General features: G+C 40.2%; 2 protein-coding genes across 2 annotated transcripts; one reads left to right on the forward strand and one right to left on the reverse strand.

Annotated features, from left to right (window-relative positions):
• The first annotated feature begins 417 nt into the window (after nt 1-417).
• On the forward strand, nt 418-7,618 carry LOC109956102 (ATP-dependent RNA helicase DDX19B). Its single transcript, XM_020592968.1, has 12 exons — nt 418-659; nt 2,074-2,113; nt 2,203-2,292; nt 2,436-2,571; nt 2,952-3,044; nt 3,242-3,344; nt 3,443-3,557; nt 3,686-3,863; nt 4,073-4,310; nt 5,328-5,490; nt 6,099-6,290; nt 6,503-7,618. The coding sequence occupies exons 1-12, from the start codon at nt 603-605 to the stop codon at nt 6,562-6,564; spliced, it is 1,467 nt and encodes a 488-aa protein (XP_020448624.1). The 5' UTR covers nt 418-602; the 3' UTR covers nt 6,565-7,618.
• Nucleotides 6,503-16,968, reverse strand: pusl1 (pseudouridine synthase like 1). The gene is made up of 8 exons (XM_020592969.1): nt 16,743-16,968; nt 16,602-16,665; nt 15,857-16,044; nt 13,776-13,925; nt 11,459-11,629; nt 10,003-10,057; nt 9,668-9,830; nt 6,503-8,829 (listed from the first exon to the last, which is right to left on the reverse strand). The coding sequence occupies exons 1-8, from the start codon at nt 16,796-16,798 to the stop codon at nt 8,765-8,767; spliced, it is 912 nt and encodes a 303-aa protein (XP_020448625.1). The 5' UTR covers nt 16,799-16,968; the 3' UTR covers nt 6,503-8,764.

Genomic DNA, 16,968 nt, shown 5'->3' on the forward strand with positions numbered 1-16,968 from the left:
TTTATTTTTGGTTTATGTGTATGTGTCTTTCTTTCTTTGTATGTGTCTTTATGTCATTGTGTGGACAAATTTAATTTCAATACCAGTGTTGTGACAACATTTTCATATTGTGAGAACATTTTTTATGGTCCTGACAACTTCAAAGGTTAAGACTTGGTTATAGGGTTAATATAGGGTGGGTTTAGGCATTTAGCTGTGATGATTAAGGTAGAGTTCGGGTAAAGGTCTTGGCGCCATCTACAGGCTCGGCAGAGTAAAGTTTCTTGAGATTTAGCCTATAAACTGCTAAATATTAACACTAAAATTTAATTGAAATAAAACACAAATCATTATCAGTTCATTACATTTAAGTTGTTTGCCAAAGTTCAAGGATCATTCGGTGTTCGTAAATCGGATGGGAACTCTCACTACATTAGGAACTATTGTGGTTCAGCACTTGCTTTCTGTCCGGACGTGTGAGCGGTTGCACAGGTCCTTAGAATCGCTTGAGGCACGCCATTGTGGGCAAATAGTTACTTTTATATTACTGGCTCGTCATTGTGAGCTAGCTTTCTCAGCTGAGTTATCCCGAGTATAATAGCTACAGAACGAACTGTCCCACAATGGCTACGGACTCCTGGGCTAAGGCAGTAGACGAGCAAGAAGCCGCGGCGGAGTCGGTAAATATTAACTCACGCAACACAAGCTAACGCGTTGTTAGCCTGTTCACATGAAGCTTTCTTTTGGCCTGTTGTGCTACAATGTAACCTAAAATTCGTCGCTTGACACTTTTGACAATTGAAATTGTGTAATGACAGTACAGTCCGTGAGTAAATTGGCTTCTTTGGCAGCCTATCTCAGTATCATTTTCACTTACTTAAAAACGAAACTACCGGATGGCCCCGGTTTGGCATCAGAGCTAAGTTAAGTTGGATGGAGCTGTGATACTGCGTGCTCATTTAGTTATTAGCTTTAGCAGTTAGCTGGCCAGTAAACACATAATCCAAGAGGGGCCTCTAAATGAAATCCAATGAAGTTTAAGTAGTCCTGACATATCCCTGTTTTGTCCTCATCACCTGTTGGAACTAGACAGTGCAATTTCTCAGGAAATTGCGGTGGGATTGCTGCCTCCTGAAAACTTTAGCTAAACTGCGTTGTTGGCTGCTACTAGATACCTATGAAAATCACTATGTCTTTTGCAGTGCCTACAATTAGGTACTGGTTCATCGTGTGTTTGCGTGGATCCATTGAGTAAAGGATCCATCAACTGAAAGTGCCTGCTAATAGTTTTGTAGTGTCACTTTGTAAAACACCACAAACAACAGACAGTCTAATCGGCTAATGTAGGACATCTCTGCGTGTCCTACTGCTGTACTGCTTGCCTTGGAAATAACTATATTGCTTTCTTTTAGAGATTGGAAAGAAACCTTGAAAACTTGAAACTTGAAAAGCTCTGTAAGACAAGACAGTAAATCCTGTTGTAAAGTGTTTTGATTTTCTGAGAGACACCTCTAAATGTGATGATTTGAAATTTGTGTTGATTGTGTCAAAAATGTGGTTTCTGGAGTGACTTACAAAAGCCCCTATCTTAGCTTCCCACCTCAAAATTCTGCTCTCAGTTATAATGGCAGTGAATGGGGCAGCTGAATGCTATTCCTGTCATTTGAAGGCTTTGGGCACAAAATGTTTATCTGGTTGCTGAGATAATCACATAATCTGAATCAAGACAAGTTTTTTTTTTTTACAAGTGATGAAAAATGTTTTTGTTTAAAGTTAAAGTTGTGGCTGTGAGGGCAAGTCAGAGAAATAATACAAGTTTAACTGCTTCTCACACTTTAGCCTCTGAGCATTCAACAATTCATTTCTAATGGGAAAATTTGCCAACAAAAAGATAAATATTTCCAAAAATATAAAAGATATTGCTGAGGACAAGGATACGATTTGAAAAATGGTGGAATGACAATAATATTGTGGGATCGCTTACGCAACAATCCCACCAGTGAGAGGCACAAATTGAATCTCATAACCAGCTCTGATATGTAAAGCTCATTGTCATCAAGCAACTCTGTAAACTTTCTGATGTCCTCCTTATAGATCAGCAGCCTTCAAATAAAAGAGAAACCAGAAGAAAATGGTAAGTTTATACAATTACATCGGTTGTAAAATGCAAGCTAATGGTCTGAAAACCAGTAAGCAAAAAAATGTTTCATTTGTAAATTGCAGGCACAGCTGCATACGCAACAGACTCCAGAAGCACACCTGCAAAGTCAGAAGCTGAAGGAGAAAACAAGGCTACAGATGACGATGACAAAGGTGGAAAATGTATTGTTTCAAAAGTATTCATTCTTTGGTGAATCTGTCTGATGTTCTTGATTGTCTTTCATTGAGATGCTTGGTTGTCTCTGGAGTTATTGAAATACTTTTTGTTTTTGTTTGTTTTGTTTTGTTTTCTCTAGAGGACAAAGCAGCACAGTCATTGTTGAACAAGCTGATCCGGAACAATCTTGTCAATACCACTAATCAAGTGGAAGTTCTTCAGAAGGATCCCAACTCTCCACTCTACTCTGTCAAGTCCTTTGAGGAGTTGCGACTGTAAGTGAATCTTCTATTTGTCCATTTATCTGTCTTGTTACCCTACAGTATGTTGGGGTGTAGCATATAATTTTTAATTGGTTATGAGTCATACTATTAATGACATGTGCATGTAGTCAGACAGGATGGTTTGGAACTAAAAAGTTTCCAGCAAGACTCACACTTCAACCATACCTGCTCTAGGATTTTTTCCTCTGTCCAACCTTTTATTGGTAGATCTTTTAAAGCATGGTTGTACTCTCACACAGCCATGTTTGATCAGGTGTTTTGAGTTTTTGAAGATCTGTAAAATACTTGTTGAAAACATGACATTTGGAGGAGGAGAACAAAGACCAAAGCAAGAAAACTGTAGGTTTCATCTCACTGCTTTTTGTCTGCAGCAAACCTCAGCTGCTTCAGGGTGTGTATGGCATGGGTTTCAACCGGCCATCCAAAATCCAAGAGACTGCCTTACCTATGATGCTCGCTGAACCGTGAGTATCCATTACACTGTATGCAAAGCTTGTGGAGTTCTCTAGCAATGTATTGTCTCTTAATAAAATCTCTCACCCTCAGTAGAGTATAATTTTAAAATTAATGTACACCACCTTGTACCAGCCACTCGTGAAGTACCAAGGTCAATAACAATTTTACCCCCTGTGCCTGTGGTTTAATTGTCAGTTTCCTCTAGTCCACAGAATCTGATTGCCCAGTCACAATCGGGAACTGGGAAAACAGCCGCCTTTGTCCTGGCCATGTTGAGCCATGTAGACCCCAACAACAGATATCCCCAGGTTAGTGAAATCCTAAGTTTCTTAGTTGATATGAGTGACTTGTCTTTTAGACAAAAATCTAAATCCTGTTTTCCCTTGATGTCATTTTTCTCCATCAGTGCCTGTGTGTGTCACCTACCTATGAACTGGCACTCCAGACTGGCAAAGTGATCGAGCAGATGGGCAGATACTATCCTGAGGTCAAACTAGTGTACGCCATCAGGGGAAATAAATGTAAGGCCTCTCTGCTTCCTATAATAAACTGACATAGACTGAACTGTTCCTCTGGATGAAAACTTGAGTGCACCTGAGAGATTACTGCGTCAGTGAGAGCTTTTTTTTTTTTCTTGTGTCCGTTTCAGTGCAGCGGGGTATGAAGCTGCAGGAACAGATTGTTATTGGCACACCTGGTACCATGCTGGACTGGTGCAGTAAATTCAAGTTCATAGAGCCCAAGAAGGTCAAAGTGTTTGTTCTGGATGAGGCTGATGTCATGATCGCCACACAAGGACACCAGGACCAGAGTATCCGCATCCAGAGGTAAGTTGCAGTAAAATATTCCTGTGAAAATCTTGAGCTAAGTAAGGTCATGAATGCTGCACGAGATTACACGCTGTCCTGAAAACACAACATTGAGTCATTTTGTGAATAAGGTTTTTTGCAGTGCTGCACTATACAGAACATTTTGGCATCTGTGTTTTTAAAACTGCAGCCACTGACATTTCACTCCTGTCTTTACTACCAACCAGGATGTTGCCTAAAAACTGCCAGATGCTGCTGTTCTCAGCCACATTTGAAGAATCAGTGTGGAACTTCGCCAAGCGCATTGTGCCTGATCCCAACATCATCAAACTAAAGAGAGAGGAGGAGACATTGGATACTATCAAACAGTACTATGTCTTGTGTAACAGCAAGGAGGAGAAGTTCCAGGCCCTCTGTAACATCTACGGCGCCATCACCATTGCCCAGGCTATGATCTTCTGCCATGTAAGTTCACATAGAGGTTTGATTTGGCCAATGAAGCCACATTTCTGTTTCATCTAGTTGCTTCTATGAGTTGTGTTTTTGTTCATATTTCCATTTATGATCTGTAGTATAAACAGCAGTTTTCCCTTTGACACCTCCACCACCATTTTATATAAAACTGTGAAAAAATAACCAGACTGTAACTTTCTGGAAGAGCCTGAGCCTTATTTTACCAGAATCTTTTGACACAGGGCCCTCAGTAGCTGCTGTTGCCATTTACGTTTTCACATTTGGTCCTTTTATTACATGAGCACGTAGTTGGCTGCTGAGGTGCCTACAGGGATGTCCCGTACCAGTACTGGGTCTGATACCACCCTCTATTAATCCTTAAAGTTGTCCAATACTACACACGCATCACATCAAACCCACACAGTGCTCATTCTGCTGATGGTAGGTAATTATTGTGAATGAAAAGAAAACAGATGCAAATTTTTCAGTAGTTCTTGGAGTATTCTGAGCTCTGTGTATGAAAATCTGTTGTAGATGTTGTTTTTAGATGTGTGTTGTAGATGTTGAGGCTGAGATCAAATGGCTTCCTGTGCTGCAGCGCAGGTATGTGTCTAGCAGAGAGGCTGCAGATCAGCATGCACCAGTTTTAATAATAAATTTAAACTGTTCTGGGTGGTTTAATTATAAAACAAGGTTGCATTCCTAAAAAGGTTTGTTGTATAGTAGGCCTGTAGAAATTTAGCCAGTTAAACATTGTTTAATCAGAGTGGTGGCAGTGTTTATCACACAAAGTTTTAAGTTAATTTGCAGAGCTTTCTGATATCATATTCAAATACAATCAAAGTAAATCTCATGAATTTCAAAACTGTCTCTAAAGTCACTGCACTTTTGTGGTAATTGTAATTTCTGTAGTAGAAATGGTATCAGCAGGCATTCAGATGCAAGTACTCATCCTCGGTTTAAAAAAAAAAAAAAAAAAAAAAAAAAAAAAAAAAAAACTACAGCACACTCTGTCCTCTGTGTGATCAGACAAGAAAGACTGCAGGCTGGCTGGCAGGGGAGCTGTCCAGAGAAGGCCACCAGGTGGCGCTGCTCAGCGGAGAGATGCAGGTTGAACAGAGGGCCGCTGTCATTGAACGCTTCAGAGATGGCAAGGAGAAGGTCCTGGTCACCACGAATGTTTGTGCTCGAGGTAAGGACCATGTGCTCAGAACAGGAAGGAATCAACATCAAGTCATCATATGACTATTTGTTGTTTCTACATCGAAAGAGCATTCTCCATATTTAGCATTTGCTTTGGGGAGAACACATTTTGCCACAAGTTAAAGGCTTGATGTGTGAAATAGTAGCCACTGATTTGGAAACATATTTCTCAGTCTACATTACTCTTGTTTGCAGTAGAAAACCTTGGAGGAAACATCAAAGCTTTACATTTTTCCCTGTTATGTAGTAGTGGGTGGCATCTTCAGAGATATGTCAACATTTCACAGTTGCCTATTCTCTGCCTGGAATAATGAACCAACATTTAAATTAGGTATTTCCACAGAGTGTCGTGTTTATCAGTAACATTAGCGCACATGTGGCTCGCTCTTGTCTTTCTCACTGTGTGCTTCGCCCACTGGCCTGGCCTGCTGGGGTGGTGCACCTAATGTACAGCCAGCAAAATAGAAGAGTGGAGCTGTGTCAGTAGCTCTGAACTGTTTGAATGTAGGATTGTTCACCAAATGCAAGACTGAACTGTGTTTAAGACAGTTATTTAGTAATTATCATTATCTCTCTCCCTGCTCGTCTGACTCTCAGGTATTGATGTCGAGCAGGTTTCCGTGGTTATTAACTTCGACTTGCCAGTTGACAAGGATGGTAACCCAGACAATGAGACATACCTGCACCGGATTGGCCGCACAGGTCGATTTGGCAAAAGGGGACTGGCCATCAACATGGTGGACAGCAAGATGAGCATGAACATCCTCAACAGGATCCAAGAGCATTTTAGTAAGTCTGACCCCGGCTGCTCCCACCTTTCTGTCTTGAGGTGTTTTTACATTGCCCTACTGCAGCGATCATTAGAAAAACAGCAAAAGAACTCATGAAATTACCATATTTATTATGGTTTGTTTTAAATGCCATTTACTTATTTCAGGGAGTTGGTACCTTTCAGCCGTCTAAACAAGCCTTTCCATGTTCTGTGGTCTTTCCCTCTACAGATAAAAAAATTGAAAAACTAGACACAGATGATCTGGATGAAATAGAGAAAATCGCCAGCTAAAGAGGACACCGACTCAACTTGCTTTCCCCTCTTCCCTCTGCCACGACCGTATACTCCTTCAGTGTTTTATGTTTAGATTTTATTTTTAGCCATTGGAGAAGAAAGAAAAACCACAAACACAGCATATGTTTACATGTGGATGTGTCTCCTCTCCGACGAGCGTGTTTTAAGTCTGGAACATGCCCCATTTCACTCTTTGTACTTCTTTTAATAAAGTCTGTGAGTTTATTGCTGTGTATCATGATGCTGCAAAAGCTGAACACACATGGATTAAAATATGCTTTTTCGTTTTGGCTGTAGTTGCGGCATGACACAAGCGAATCACAAAAACCCTTATAGAGAACTACCCATTTCTATGTGCCACAGTCCTTTTTTTTTATTTTAAGGAACAAAAGTGAAATTGAATGTAACTGTATCATGTAGACTAGTACAGCTTTTAATGTGCTTTGTTAAATTTAATGAACTAAGTACAAAGGGTGATGCTGGGCATATTGCTCCAAGCAGGACTTTAACCTCTAAGATTATGTTATTAAGATGGTGATGGTTGGGATTCAAGGGTCTATGCAAACTTATTAATCTGTTTTCACATTACACAAATTAATCCCGAATTAACCTCAGTTTTAGCATCAGGGTGTGTAGCCAAATGCCAAAAAAGGCTCACTAGATTGATAATACACTACTAACTCGAAGTCACTGACATTCAGATTTTTCTGTTTAGCCAATCATTAGTGAACTACATCTCATACTTATTTATATTATTTTTAAAGCTGTTAACGGCTGTTATTAGGATAGGCTTGGTGACGCTGCTGAGCATTGATCATTTTTCCTGTCTGTCATAAAACTGCATTTTAATTGAAAATATGACAAGTACTGATGTGATCAGTTCCGCTTTGTTTCTCACTGTCCCCCACAATCTCTTCAATCAGGGTCTCCAGTTCAACTTTAGCTCAGCTCCATTCTTCACCCAGACTGTGCTGTTATTAAGGATTGTGAATTTAAAAAAAAAAGCGATGCCTTCCTCAAGTGCATTATATATACATAGGATTTTGTTATTGATATTCTGAGACATTGGGCTTAATATTCTGAGTAACACTTGAAATTTTGATTATATATCGAATTCTGGGTGTCTATAGGATGTGTGAATTCTCATTTTGAAACCAAATGCTGAATTGACTTGAGGACCTATGCCAATCAGATTCACTGTGTTGCTCCAACATGGTCGCTTGGATAGAAAACATGTACTTGTGTACATATTTAAAATTCTAGGTTAAAGAAATTGTGTGGTTGAATTATTGACAACTTGTCACTTCTAAGAAGTGCAAAAACATTCCTCATGAGGTTCCATTTTGACAGACGCAGTACTCCGAATGCAGTGAGGGTAAATCAGTCAACCTTGCATTATTAATGGGTGACTGTACAAAACTAAGGAAATTCTGTGTGACGTCTTTTGTGGTTGATCAATACGCTGGAACATCAAAGACAGTGATTGGTCATTCTGAACCTTCTACAAACCTCATTTGGCTCCCACCGGCACTGAGAAGACTGTCGGTGGTAGTCTAGTTTTAATGGATTGTTTACGGACAACTTGCTGAAAATCACTCAATGAGCAGATGCAGCCAAATTAGACAAGTGAGAGACGGTGTGCGCGAAATCCACACTTGTGGTCTGTGAAGACTTTTTGGTAAAGAAGCAGCGTATGCAGTTTTATTTGGACATTTGGATGTATACATTATCAGTGACTGTGTGTGTGTGCACTTTGTTGATCCATAATGTAATACCACTATACAAGAGCCTTGGACACACAAAGCAGATGTGGCTATAGAACCTACCACTCTTCTCCACGTGTATACCTTGTTTGATAATTCTGAGAACCTACAAAACCCAGCTCATACATACACAGGAGTAATACTGCCTAACTAGGCTAGCAAGTTGTTTGTTGTAACCTTAAGGTCATGTGTAGACAATGATAGGTTCAAGGTGTGTGGTATTTTGTAGCTGAGCTGCATTCATGGACACATATTAAAATGTTGAATTAAAAGAACATGTAGATGTTCATCTGTATGTAGTCTGTTTATTTGTAAATGTGGAAACAGATTTATTAATATACTAGAGGCTCTGACTCAGCAAAAAGGACATTTTTACATTCATTGCATACAGTTGTATGAAAATACATTGATACAAATGAAATGTTCGAGTAAAATTAATACAGCAGGTTTCCAGTGGTCGGTAGCTGCTCCTCTGACGTCTGCTGTGGAAGCTGCAGGTCTAAGGAGGCAGAAAAAAAAAGAGGCCATGAATCTGAAATGTCCTGATAAAGGAAGAATGAGACGTAAAGATTCATCCTGAATGAACACAATCACATTTCACCCATTCGAAGGTGGTTATTGTAAGTAACATTCACACTGAGCTCAACTCTGGTTGGCTGGATGTACGCTTTAAACAAGGTTAAAAAGTAATTCTTAGGTGTAAGCAACAGAAAAATTACAGGCAAGTGCCAATTATGGTTGTATCAACAATAGAAAAAATGTGCTCGTATAGCTAGAGTATGGAACTTAAAGGTCCAACCAGGTAAAATTGCAGGTAACAGTTTGTCAACTTCACGACTTGGGCCTTGGTTTCAGACACGATGCCTCGATGTGAAATAGCTAGCAAATTACTGGCTAGGGGTGCATGTCTGAAAAGGATATCTGATTGGTTAAATGGGTCGATCCCGCTCAAAACCTTTCAGAAGTTATCTCTGCATTGCTGTCAGTGCTGTTCATTGAGTCAGGGTCACAGGAGGCTTTGACAGCACCTCTCTACATTAACTTTTGGAGCATATTTCTACAACACAAATATTAGAAAACGTTACATACTGTAGCTTTCAGAGAAAAGGGGACAACATAGAATTACAGCCTCAGTAAAAGTGTCTGAATTCAGTCCACAGTTAACTGACACTGTGAAGTGACCTTTGGACCTTTGGTCCTACGACAGCTCACTGTCATCGTATGGCACTGCACATTTAAACAGCCATTTTCAATATGCTTTGAGGTTTGCAGGTTCTGCCGATTTAGATTAGGTCTGTGTCCTTCCTACTGGACCTGCTGTCATTCAGCGTCCTCACCTGCGTCTCTGTAGTCTACCCTGGTGAGGAAGAGGCCGTCAGGTGGAGCAGCCAGGCCCCGTGGGTAAGCCAGAGAGTCCCGAGCCTCCAATATATCTTTCAGCTCAGGCACTGAGAGCCGCCCCTGACCTACTGCCACCAGGGCCCCCGCCATCCTCCGCACCTGAAGCACAGGGCCAAAGCAGTTTTTATAATAATATATAATGAAAAATAGCACAAGGCTTCTGCTGAATGACCCTTAATTATGATCTATATTTTTCAGTCATCACCAGCAGATGGCAATACTGCAACACAATCATCTTGTACATCTAGAGAAACACTGAAAGGGAACATACCTGCTTGTAAAGAAAAGATCTGCTTCTAAAAGTCAGCTCCCAGAACACAATCTCCCTGAAAACAAGAGATGAGAGTGTAACAATGTGTACAACAATATACATACAGTCTTTAATGATCACAGCTGTGCCAGTTCTTTGCACTGGATGCATATTGGGCCATAAATATGCTAATGTTTTAAAGGTGTATTGTATTAAATACATCAGGGCCTGTAGGCATGAAGTTGACCTGGCATGACTGAATGTGCTAAACTAAAGAAGGATGAATATCACCCCAGGGGGTCAAGTGTCACTTCACAAACAAAACTATATTTTGAACGGCAGGCCTTACATCACATTACTCAGTCACATAAAGAATACTACACAGGCTAATGTCAAGTACTGACTTGTTTCTGTAAGAAAAAAAAAAAAACTGGACCTAACCAAAATCCAAAACAGAATTGTTTTAACTGAAAAAGGCTCCTGTCTCAAGTCTGTTATATTTACGTGTCGCTTCTTAATCTTTCTTTTGTTAAATACTTCAGTGCCCCCCCCCCCCCCCCCCCCCTTGCGTCTTACGATGTGACATTCATGCTCATGCCAGGCATCAGATAGAGCAGGGGACTGCCCTTGTGCACAAGGACCAAAAGGATTATATGTTGAGAAGAAAATATGAATTAGCTTCTTTTGGAACTTGACATTCAATTGTTCTTTATGGTGATGTTTGATATTTTAGCATTGTGATAGTCCAGTACATTATAACTGAGTAGAACAACAAAATTCCCCCACACCCTTTTTGTACTTAACACTGATTAAATTTACATTAAATCCGAACCACAAGTGAACACAGTCTTATAGTGAATACACCATATGGCCGACACAAAGCTCTGAAATGAAGTGCTGTCCATTTATGTCTAATGGAGACCAAAGAACTCAACCTTACATACCACAGCTCTGTGTTCTAGGATACAAAAAAAATGTAGTTCAACCTTTGGCTTTTCAATAATTTACCGCTCAGTTTCTTCTTGTCTTGTCACTGTTACTTAGAATAGTGACACTTGTGAAAAAATAAACACACATCTCAACTGCAACTAAAGTTAGCCCACACTGGGCCATTCATGAGAACTCTGTAGAGAATAAAAGAGGGAAAAGGTTTTTCTTTGGTGAAAATGCAACCATGGACACTTTAGAGCAAATGCGGTATGAATTAGAAGACAGAAACGTTTAGCAGCTAAAGAACCAGATGTTTCTCTCAAATGCTGGTGGACAGCACAGGAACAGAGTAAATACTGGACAGATAATGCTCTCCTGAAGGTATGATGAAGCAACTGTTTGCTTTAATGTTCCCAATAAGATCTTTACTAAGTGATAATATGTCAGTGTTGTGCTCCCATGTGGCATCAATACATTTTTTTTAACTTGACATACATACAGAGTGCTAGTAACTAATGCAATCAGTCTACATGAGTATAGCGTCTACCTGTGGAAGTTTGCGTGTACAAAGGAACTTCCTGGCTGTATGGCCGCCACATCCAGCGTCTTCATGGGGTTTTTAAAAGTTATGTCAGAGTTGACTGCCCTGAAGCTGCTGAAGTCATGAGTCCCAACCAGCAGGGTGGCAGCCTTACGCATTGCTCCCACATCCAGCTCCCTGATAGAGGGACATGAAAAACAATACTTTTTCTATAAGCGTTAACTTGCAGCCGAGGGCAACAGACTTTTTAACTTGGCTTAAATGTGACCTGCCTGAACAGTGAAGTTAAGCAGCTAGGATGCGGTGCAAGTACAACTGGTTTCAGGCCTCAATCGTGTTTTAAAAGTAGAATTATTTATTGGCAAACTTGTAAAATATGAAAACTTTCTGAGGCAGAACATGTCAGCGCCTGGGTCATTTGAGGGAGAGGGCGAGACTGGGCACGGTGCTCAGATTTTCTACAGTCATATGCTTCTGTCATTACTTAAATGTGATCTGACAGAGAGAGATACAGCGAGCAGGGAAATGGTCTTATGCTGAGTGACTTATTAATTAAAATCTTAATGTACTAATTTAAAATCTTGAACATTGACTTAGTCATGAATGAAGATGAGGTGCCGTGCTGCAAAAAAATGACACTTGACAGTTCATTTATTCTTGTGTTGAGTCTTAACTTTTATAAAAGAAATGCCTGATCATTCCCAGGTCAGTGAATCAGATCCATCTATAACATTTCATAAGCTTGAATTCAAACTTTTTACAGAAAGTTGGATAGTAGCTTAAAGTCCTGCTGTAGTCTGACAGAGCTACTAGCCTGGGCCTTAACCATCAGAAATTGAAAACAGACTAAACACTGGATCCACTCAGCCTAGCAGAGACATTATAACCTTATGACCCTCTGCAAAAATAACAGCTTATGTCTGAATTCACTGCAGTTCATAACAGAATTCTCAAAGAAACAGTGTTAGTATTGCCAGTACAGCTTAAAGTACTGCTGTAGTACAGCATGGGTCAAAGTCTGCTTTTAATTCATGTGAATTAATGTCTTCAGATTTTTTTATTAAAATTGTTGTAATTTTTCTTATATTATCATTTATCCATTTATTTCAGGAGAAACAATTAGTGATTAATTGAATAATCTCTCAACACAACATAAATTGGCAAAACTTTTTATAATCATTAAAGCATTTAAGTCAATTAGCAAGCAAATATGCCAGATATTGTGTAGCTTCAATTTCCCAAATGTTAGCATTTTCTGCATTTCTCTAAATGATTGCAGTGTGTGGGGGGCTGGTGGCTGGTTATACTTTGTCAGTTATTCTAACAAAGTTTCATATTTCCGTGATGTCTAAAAATCTGATATGAATATAAATTCACAAAGGAAAAAAAAAGTGCAGAGGAGGCATAAAAACATGAAACCAAAAAATGATCCTGCCTTTTTCAGAGTCATACGACTTGCTCTAAGAAATGCATAAGTTGCAGACCCAATTCAACATTAAAAGGAACCGGGCATATTAATATTTTTTGCAGTGTGAGAGCTGGAGTGGGTGTGATGATGAGGGGGAGGCAGGTCAAAGAGAGGACGGGCAGAGGCCGCTGAGGCAGAGGCGCTCAGAGCTGGAAGGATGGAATGGATGCTGAAAATGAGACAGGGATAATGAAGCAGGGATGTAACAGTGAGAAATGGGGGGGGGGGACGGAGAAATGGAAAGGGATAGAAAAAAAATGGAGAGGAGAGAAGCAGAACGAAGGAGGAAGAAAAGAGAGAGTAAAAGAAAACCACACAGTCAGGGTAATGTGCGTGGGTGTTGTTCTGTATGTGTATAAGCCTGCAGCTTATCGTGCCCTACTTTTCCCCCAAAAAAGTAGAGGAGCAGAAAAACGCTAATATGTTTGCTCCCTTCTTCCATCACAGCTAAAAGAACATCATCTACACTACAAAACCCAGTCGCTTTCCTTCTTTTTGTAATCTCTTCATCCTCATCCCTGTCCCCTTTCTCTCTCTCCCTCTTTGTTTGTTTTGTGATGTCAGCCCCATAAAACTCTTGGTCTGACTGGGCCTAATTTGCAGTTTCAGTATGGTATGTGTGGATTATTCATGTGTTTAACGTTCCATTGTTTCTTCAAGAATTGGCATAAGGTTATTGGGGGCGTGTCTGTTAATGTGCATCTATCAACCAACTTAAACTGAGTTAGAGTCTGAGCTTGATTTTTTTGTTTATCTTTTAAGCTAAACTGTCATGCACACTCACAGTAGAATGAAGAATGAAATGACAGATGAGTGAATGGAAGACGGGGCAATGTACAAACTAGGATAACTCACATGTTGCCCAGGCTCCAACACAGATTGCATTCTGTAAGGGGAAGCAAAGAGTAGTGGGGGACTCCTAGGGCTAACCGGTAGACATAGGTACGAGACTGGGCACAAAAACGGGCATGGAAGTCATCAGGCACACGGTGGGCACAGGTGATCCTGGCAGAATGACAAAAGAGCAGTTGAAGTAAAAGAACAAAGTGGCAGCTGTGCCAGTGCCACTGCAAAAAGCACACCAGCACCTTACATTGTTCATCCACACATGCTTGTACATAAGAGTGTGCAATCAAGCTTGTGGATGTGTTATGGGTATGGAAGTATGGCCATGCCAAAATATTTGACAGCACGCAAACCAAAGCGTTACACAGTTTGCAACTCAGCATTTGAGAGCGGGCAGCCACATATTTGTAAGCGCATAATCAGATTTGACAGCGTTATCCCGGCTATGCTTGCGCTCATTTCTTCTCCACTAGGTACTGTGTGAAACTCTGTTAGTGCCAAATGTTTCGAAGGAGCACAAAACAAACTTTGAGCGCTATTTACTTAGCAAATCAGGATCTGAGTGAGCGGGCACAGATTTGTAGAAAAAATAGATCTGAGAGCAAGAGAGGACAGAATCATGAGTGCAACAGACGATTTCAGCAAACAGCAGGGATCCTCCCTTACTCTCAAACCTGTTTCTGCTCTTACAAATCCGTGCCCGCATGGTCTCAAATCCTGATTTACAAACTGAATAGCACTCAAAACTTGTTTTGTGCACTTCAAAACCCTTTGGCATTTCACACAAAACCAACTGGAGAAATCTGAGCTTGCAGACTCAGAAATGAGTGCAACATATGCTCTCAAATCTGATTATGCCCTTACAAATATGTGCCTGCACATTCTCAAATGTGGAGTTTCAAACTTACTAGTACCTGAAATTTGGTTTGTGCTCCCAACTAGGACATTGTTTGCTGTGGCACCATTTTGCCACATTGTAAGCTAATTTCAGACCATTTTCACAGAAGGGCAGTGAAGCCCAGGCTGAAGAGAGAGAGATATTTTTCATAGTGTACAGTCTATGTTATAATCTTGCGTTGGCTCTCCCTCTCCAGAGGCAGCAGATTGAAGCCTTGAGCAAAGAGCCATACACTGATTGTTGCTGTAAGAAAAACTCTTTTTTTAGTTGCATCTTCCCTCTGAGTAAAATGTGAAAAGATGGTTTGTGGTATCAGAGCTAAGAATATTTTTTCAAGATGCACACACAGTATAAGGCAGTTAAGGAGACTTCTATAATGCTGTTATATGAAGTGTGCTTATAATGTATATTTCTTAGCAGATTTCACATATTAATCAGGACTAATTCCCATTTAGATGTGTATCTGTGTGTTTAAGTGCGTGTGTGAGAGAGAAAGAGTGCATTAACGGATGCTATAGATCAAGAAGAAGAGCAGGGATAAGCCTTTCTAACCTCTCTGCAGGTTTAAGGATTAGTGGGATGTTGGGAGCTTCCCTCTCTTCTCTTCTCTGTGTTTCCCCAGTGTCTCTTTTCTGCTTCACTCTCACTTCTCTGTCTTTATTTAGAGCCTGTCTATTTAGGACTCTTTCTTCACCCTCTCTCAGTGACTCCGACTTTCTTTATTTGTTCATTCATCATTGTCTGAGTCCCTCTGCTTCCTTTATCTTATTCTCTCTTGAAATCAAAACATACCCAGTGCTTTTGGAAATAAGAACACTTTTAAAACTGGTGATGAATAACCAAACAACTTGGCGTGATCATCACTGTTCAGAGAAATGAATGCTTTGCCCTCATATGACAGAGTGAAGTGCTGTTGTTCAGTAACAGTAAAACTAGGTCACAGAGCTCAGTAGCAGAACAACACTGACGAAGTCATAAAAACCTTTATGCATCAGTTAGATGCTGGGGAAACACGCTTGGGACCAGCATGAAAAAAAAAAACTCCACAACTAAAGACTTTCAAGTGACTGGCAGGAAATGTGTGGAAATGTGTCCTGATGTACAGCTCGAATGACCTGTGTTACATTTAAGGCCTGCGTGAGGAGATTCTCAGTTCAGGTGTACGGGTGCATGTTTGTGATTATTGACTTACCTGATTTTCTCTGTCCCAAGATGGAAATTGAGCGCCTTAACAAGTATGTCTTCAGTAAACAGTGGCTTGTCATTCTTGCGTTGGAGGTCAAAGTGGGCAGAATTAGAGAGGGCATGGACGCCTCTGTCTGTCCTGCTGGAGACCTTCAGAGATACTGGATTGAGTGGCCTCAGTCTCCTTAGCGCATCCTGCACACCAACAAAGAGAACATCAAGGAGAATTAAAAACCATGAGATCATTTCACCCTGCTAATTGTTATTCAATCCGTTCCACAAGATCAGTAAAATTTTTGATGAGCTGAATAATCAATTGTAAACACTGAAAAAAAAAACAAATCCTTTCATTGTTAACATTTGTCAGTTTGCTAAACAAAACTGTGCTTATAAAACCAACCACCAGACATGGCAGCTACTGCACAATCTGCCTGTCTTCATGCAGTTATGAACATAAGTTGAAGTGAGTGTATTGTATTGCTCTTTGTGCACCACTCTCTATGTTGTTATTCATATGATAAATCAGGAATTCACCAAGACAGAGACTAATAATAAAACATCCTCCCATTCCATAAGCAACTTTATAACAGAGAGCAAACATCATCACAAAATGTTTATTTCATTTAATACATAATACATACTTAGATAATAATTTAGATGGCTTGATTTATAGTTTACAACACAGGAGCTGGTCTTGCAAACAAATACGCACCCAAGGGATGTGACAATACAATAACTGAAGTAAAACCTACCTCCAAGTGGTCCTGGACTCCTTTCCTCCTCTCCAGCTGATATGAAGGTACTTTCGCAGCCCCACTGCAGTTAATAATAATAATAATAAATAACAATAATATGCCTTAAAATTTAACAACTTATCGTGCACGGTAACCTACCTGTATTTTGTTCCAATATACTGGAAAAAGATGAGGTAACGTGTGCTGTTCTGCATGCTTTCTCCAAATGTCCCTGGCACTTCTTGGTCATGTTTACAAGACTCAGTGTCTACATTTTAAAAGCCCTCGTAATGGCTCCATTTTCGACATGACGAACCGTGGCTTCAACTGCTCTTCCACTGTTTTAAGTAAGAATGTAAAGGTCGACTTTTACAAAACTCTTCCG

Source organism: Monopterus albus, unplaced genomic scaffold, assembly GCF_001952655.1.
Source record: "Monopterus albus unplaced genomic scaffold, M_albus_1.0 scaffold18.1, whole genome shotgun sequence".
NCBI lineage: Eukaryota > Metazoa > Chordata > Actinopteri > Synbranchiformes > Synbranchidae > Monopterus > Monopterus albus.

Bases quoted from the DNA above. Each gene is read 5' to 3' on its own strand.
- LOC109956102 (XM_020592968.1), top strand. From the start codon at position 603: ATGGCTACGGACTCCTGGGCTAAGGCAGTAGACGAGCAAGAAGCCGCG. The intron at 3,558-3,685 runs GTAAGGCCTCTC...TGTCCGTTTCAG, and splicing joins CGCCATCAGGGGAAATAAAT to TGCAGCGGGGTATGAAGCTG. The intron at 3,864-4,072 runs GTAAGTTGCAGT...ACTACCAACCAG, and splicing joins CAGAGTATCCGCATCCAGAG to GATGTTGCCTAAAAACTGCC.
- pusl1 (XM_020592969.1), bottom strand. From the start codon at position 16,798: ATGCAGAACAGCACACGTTACCTCATCTTTTTCCAGTATATTGGAACA. The intron at 16,666-16,742 runs GTAGGTTACCGT...TATTAACTGCAG, and splicing joins TATATTGGAACAAAATACAG to TGGGGCTGCGAAAGTACCTT. The intron at 10,058-11,458 runs GTAGACGCTATA...TCTTGTTTTCAG, and splicing joins GTACACGCAAACTTCCACAG to GGAGATTGTGTTCTGGGAGC.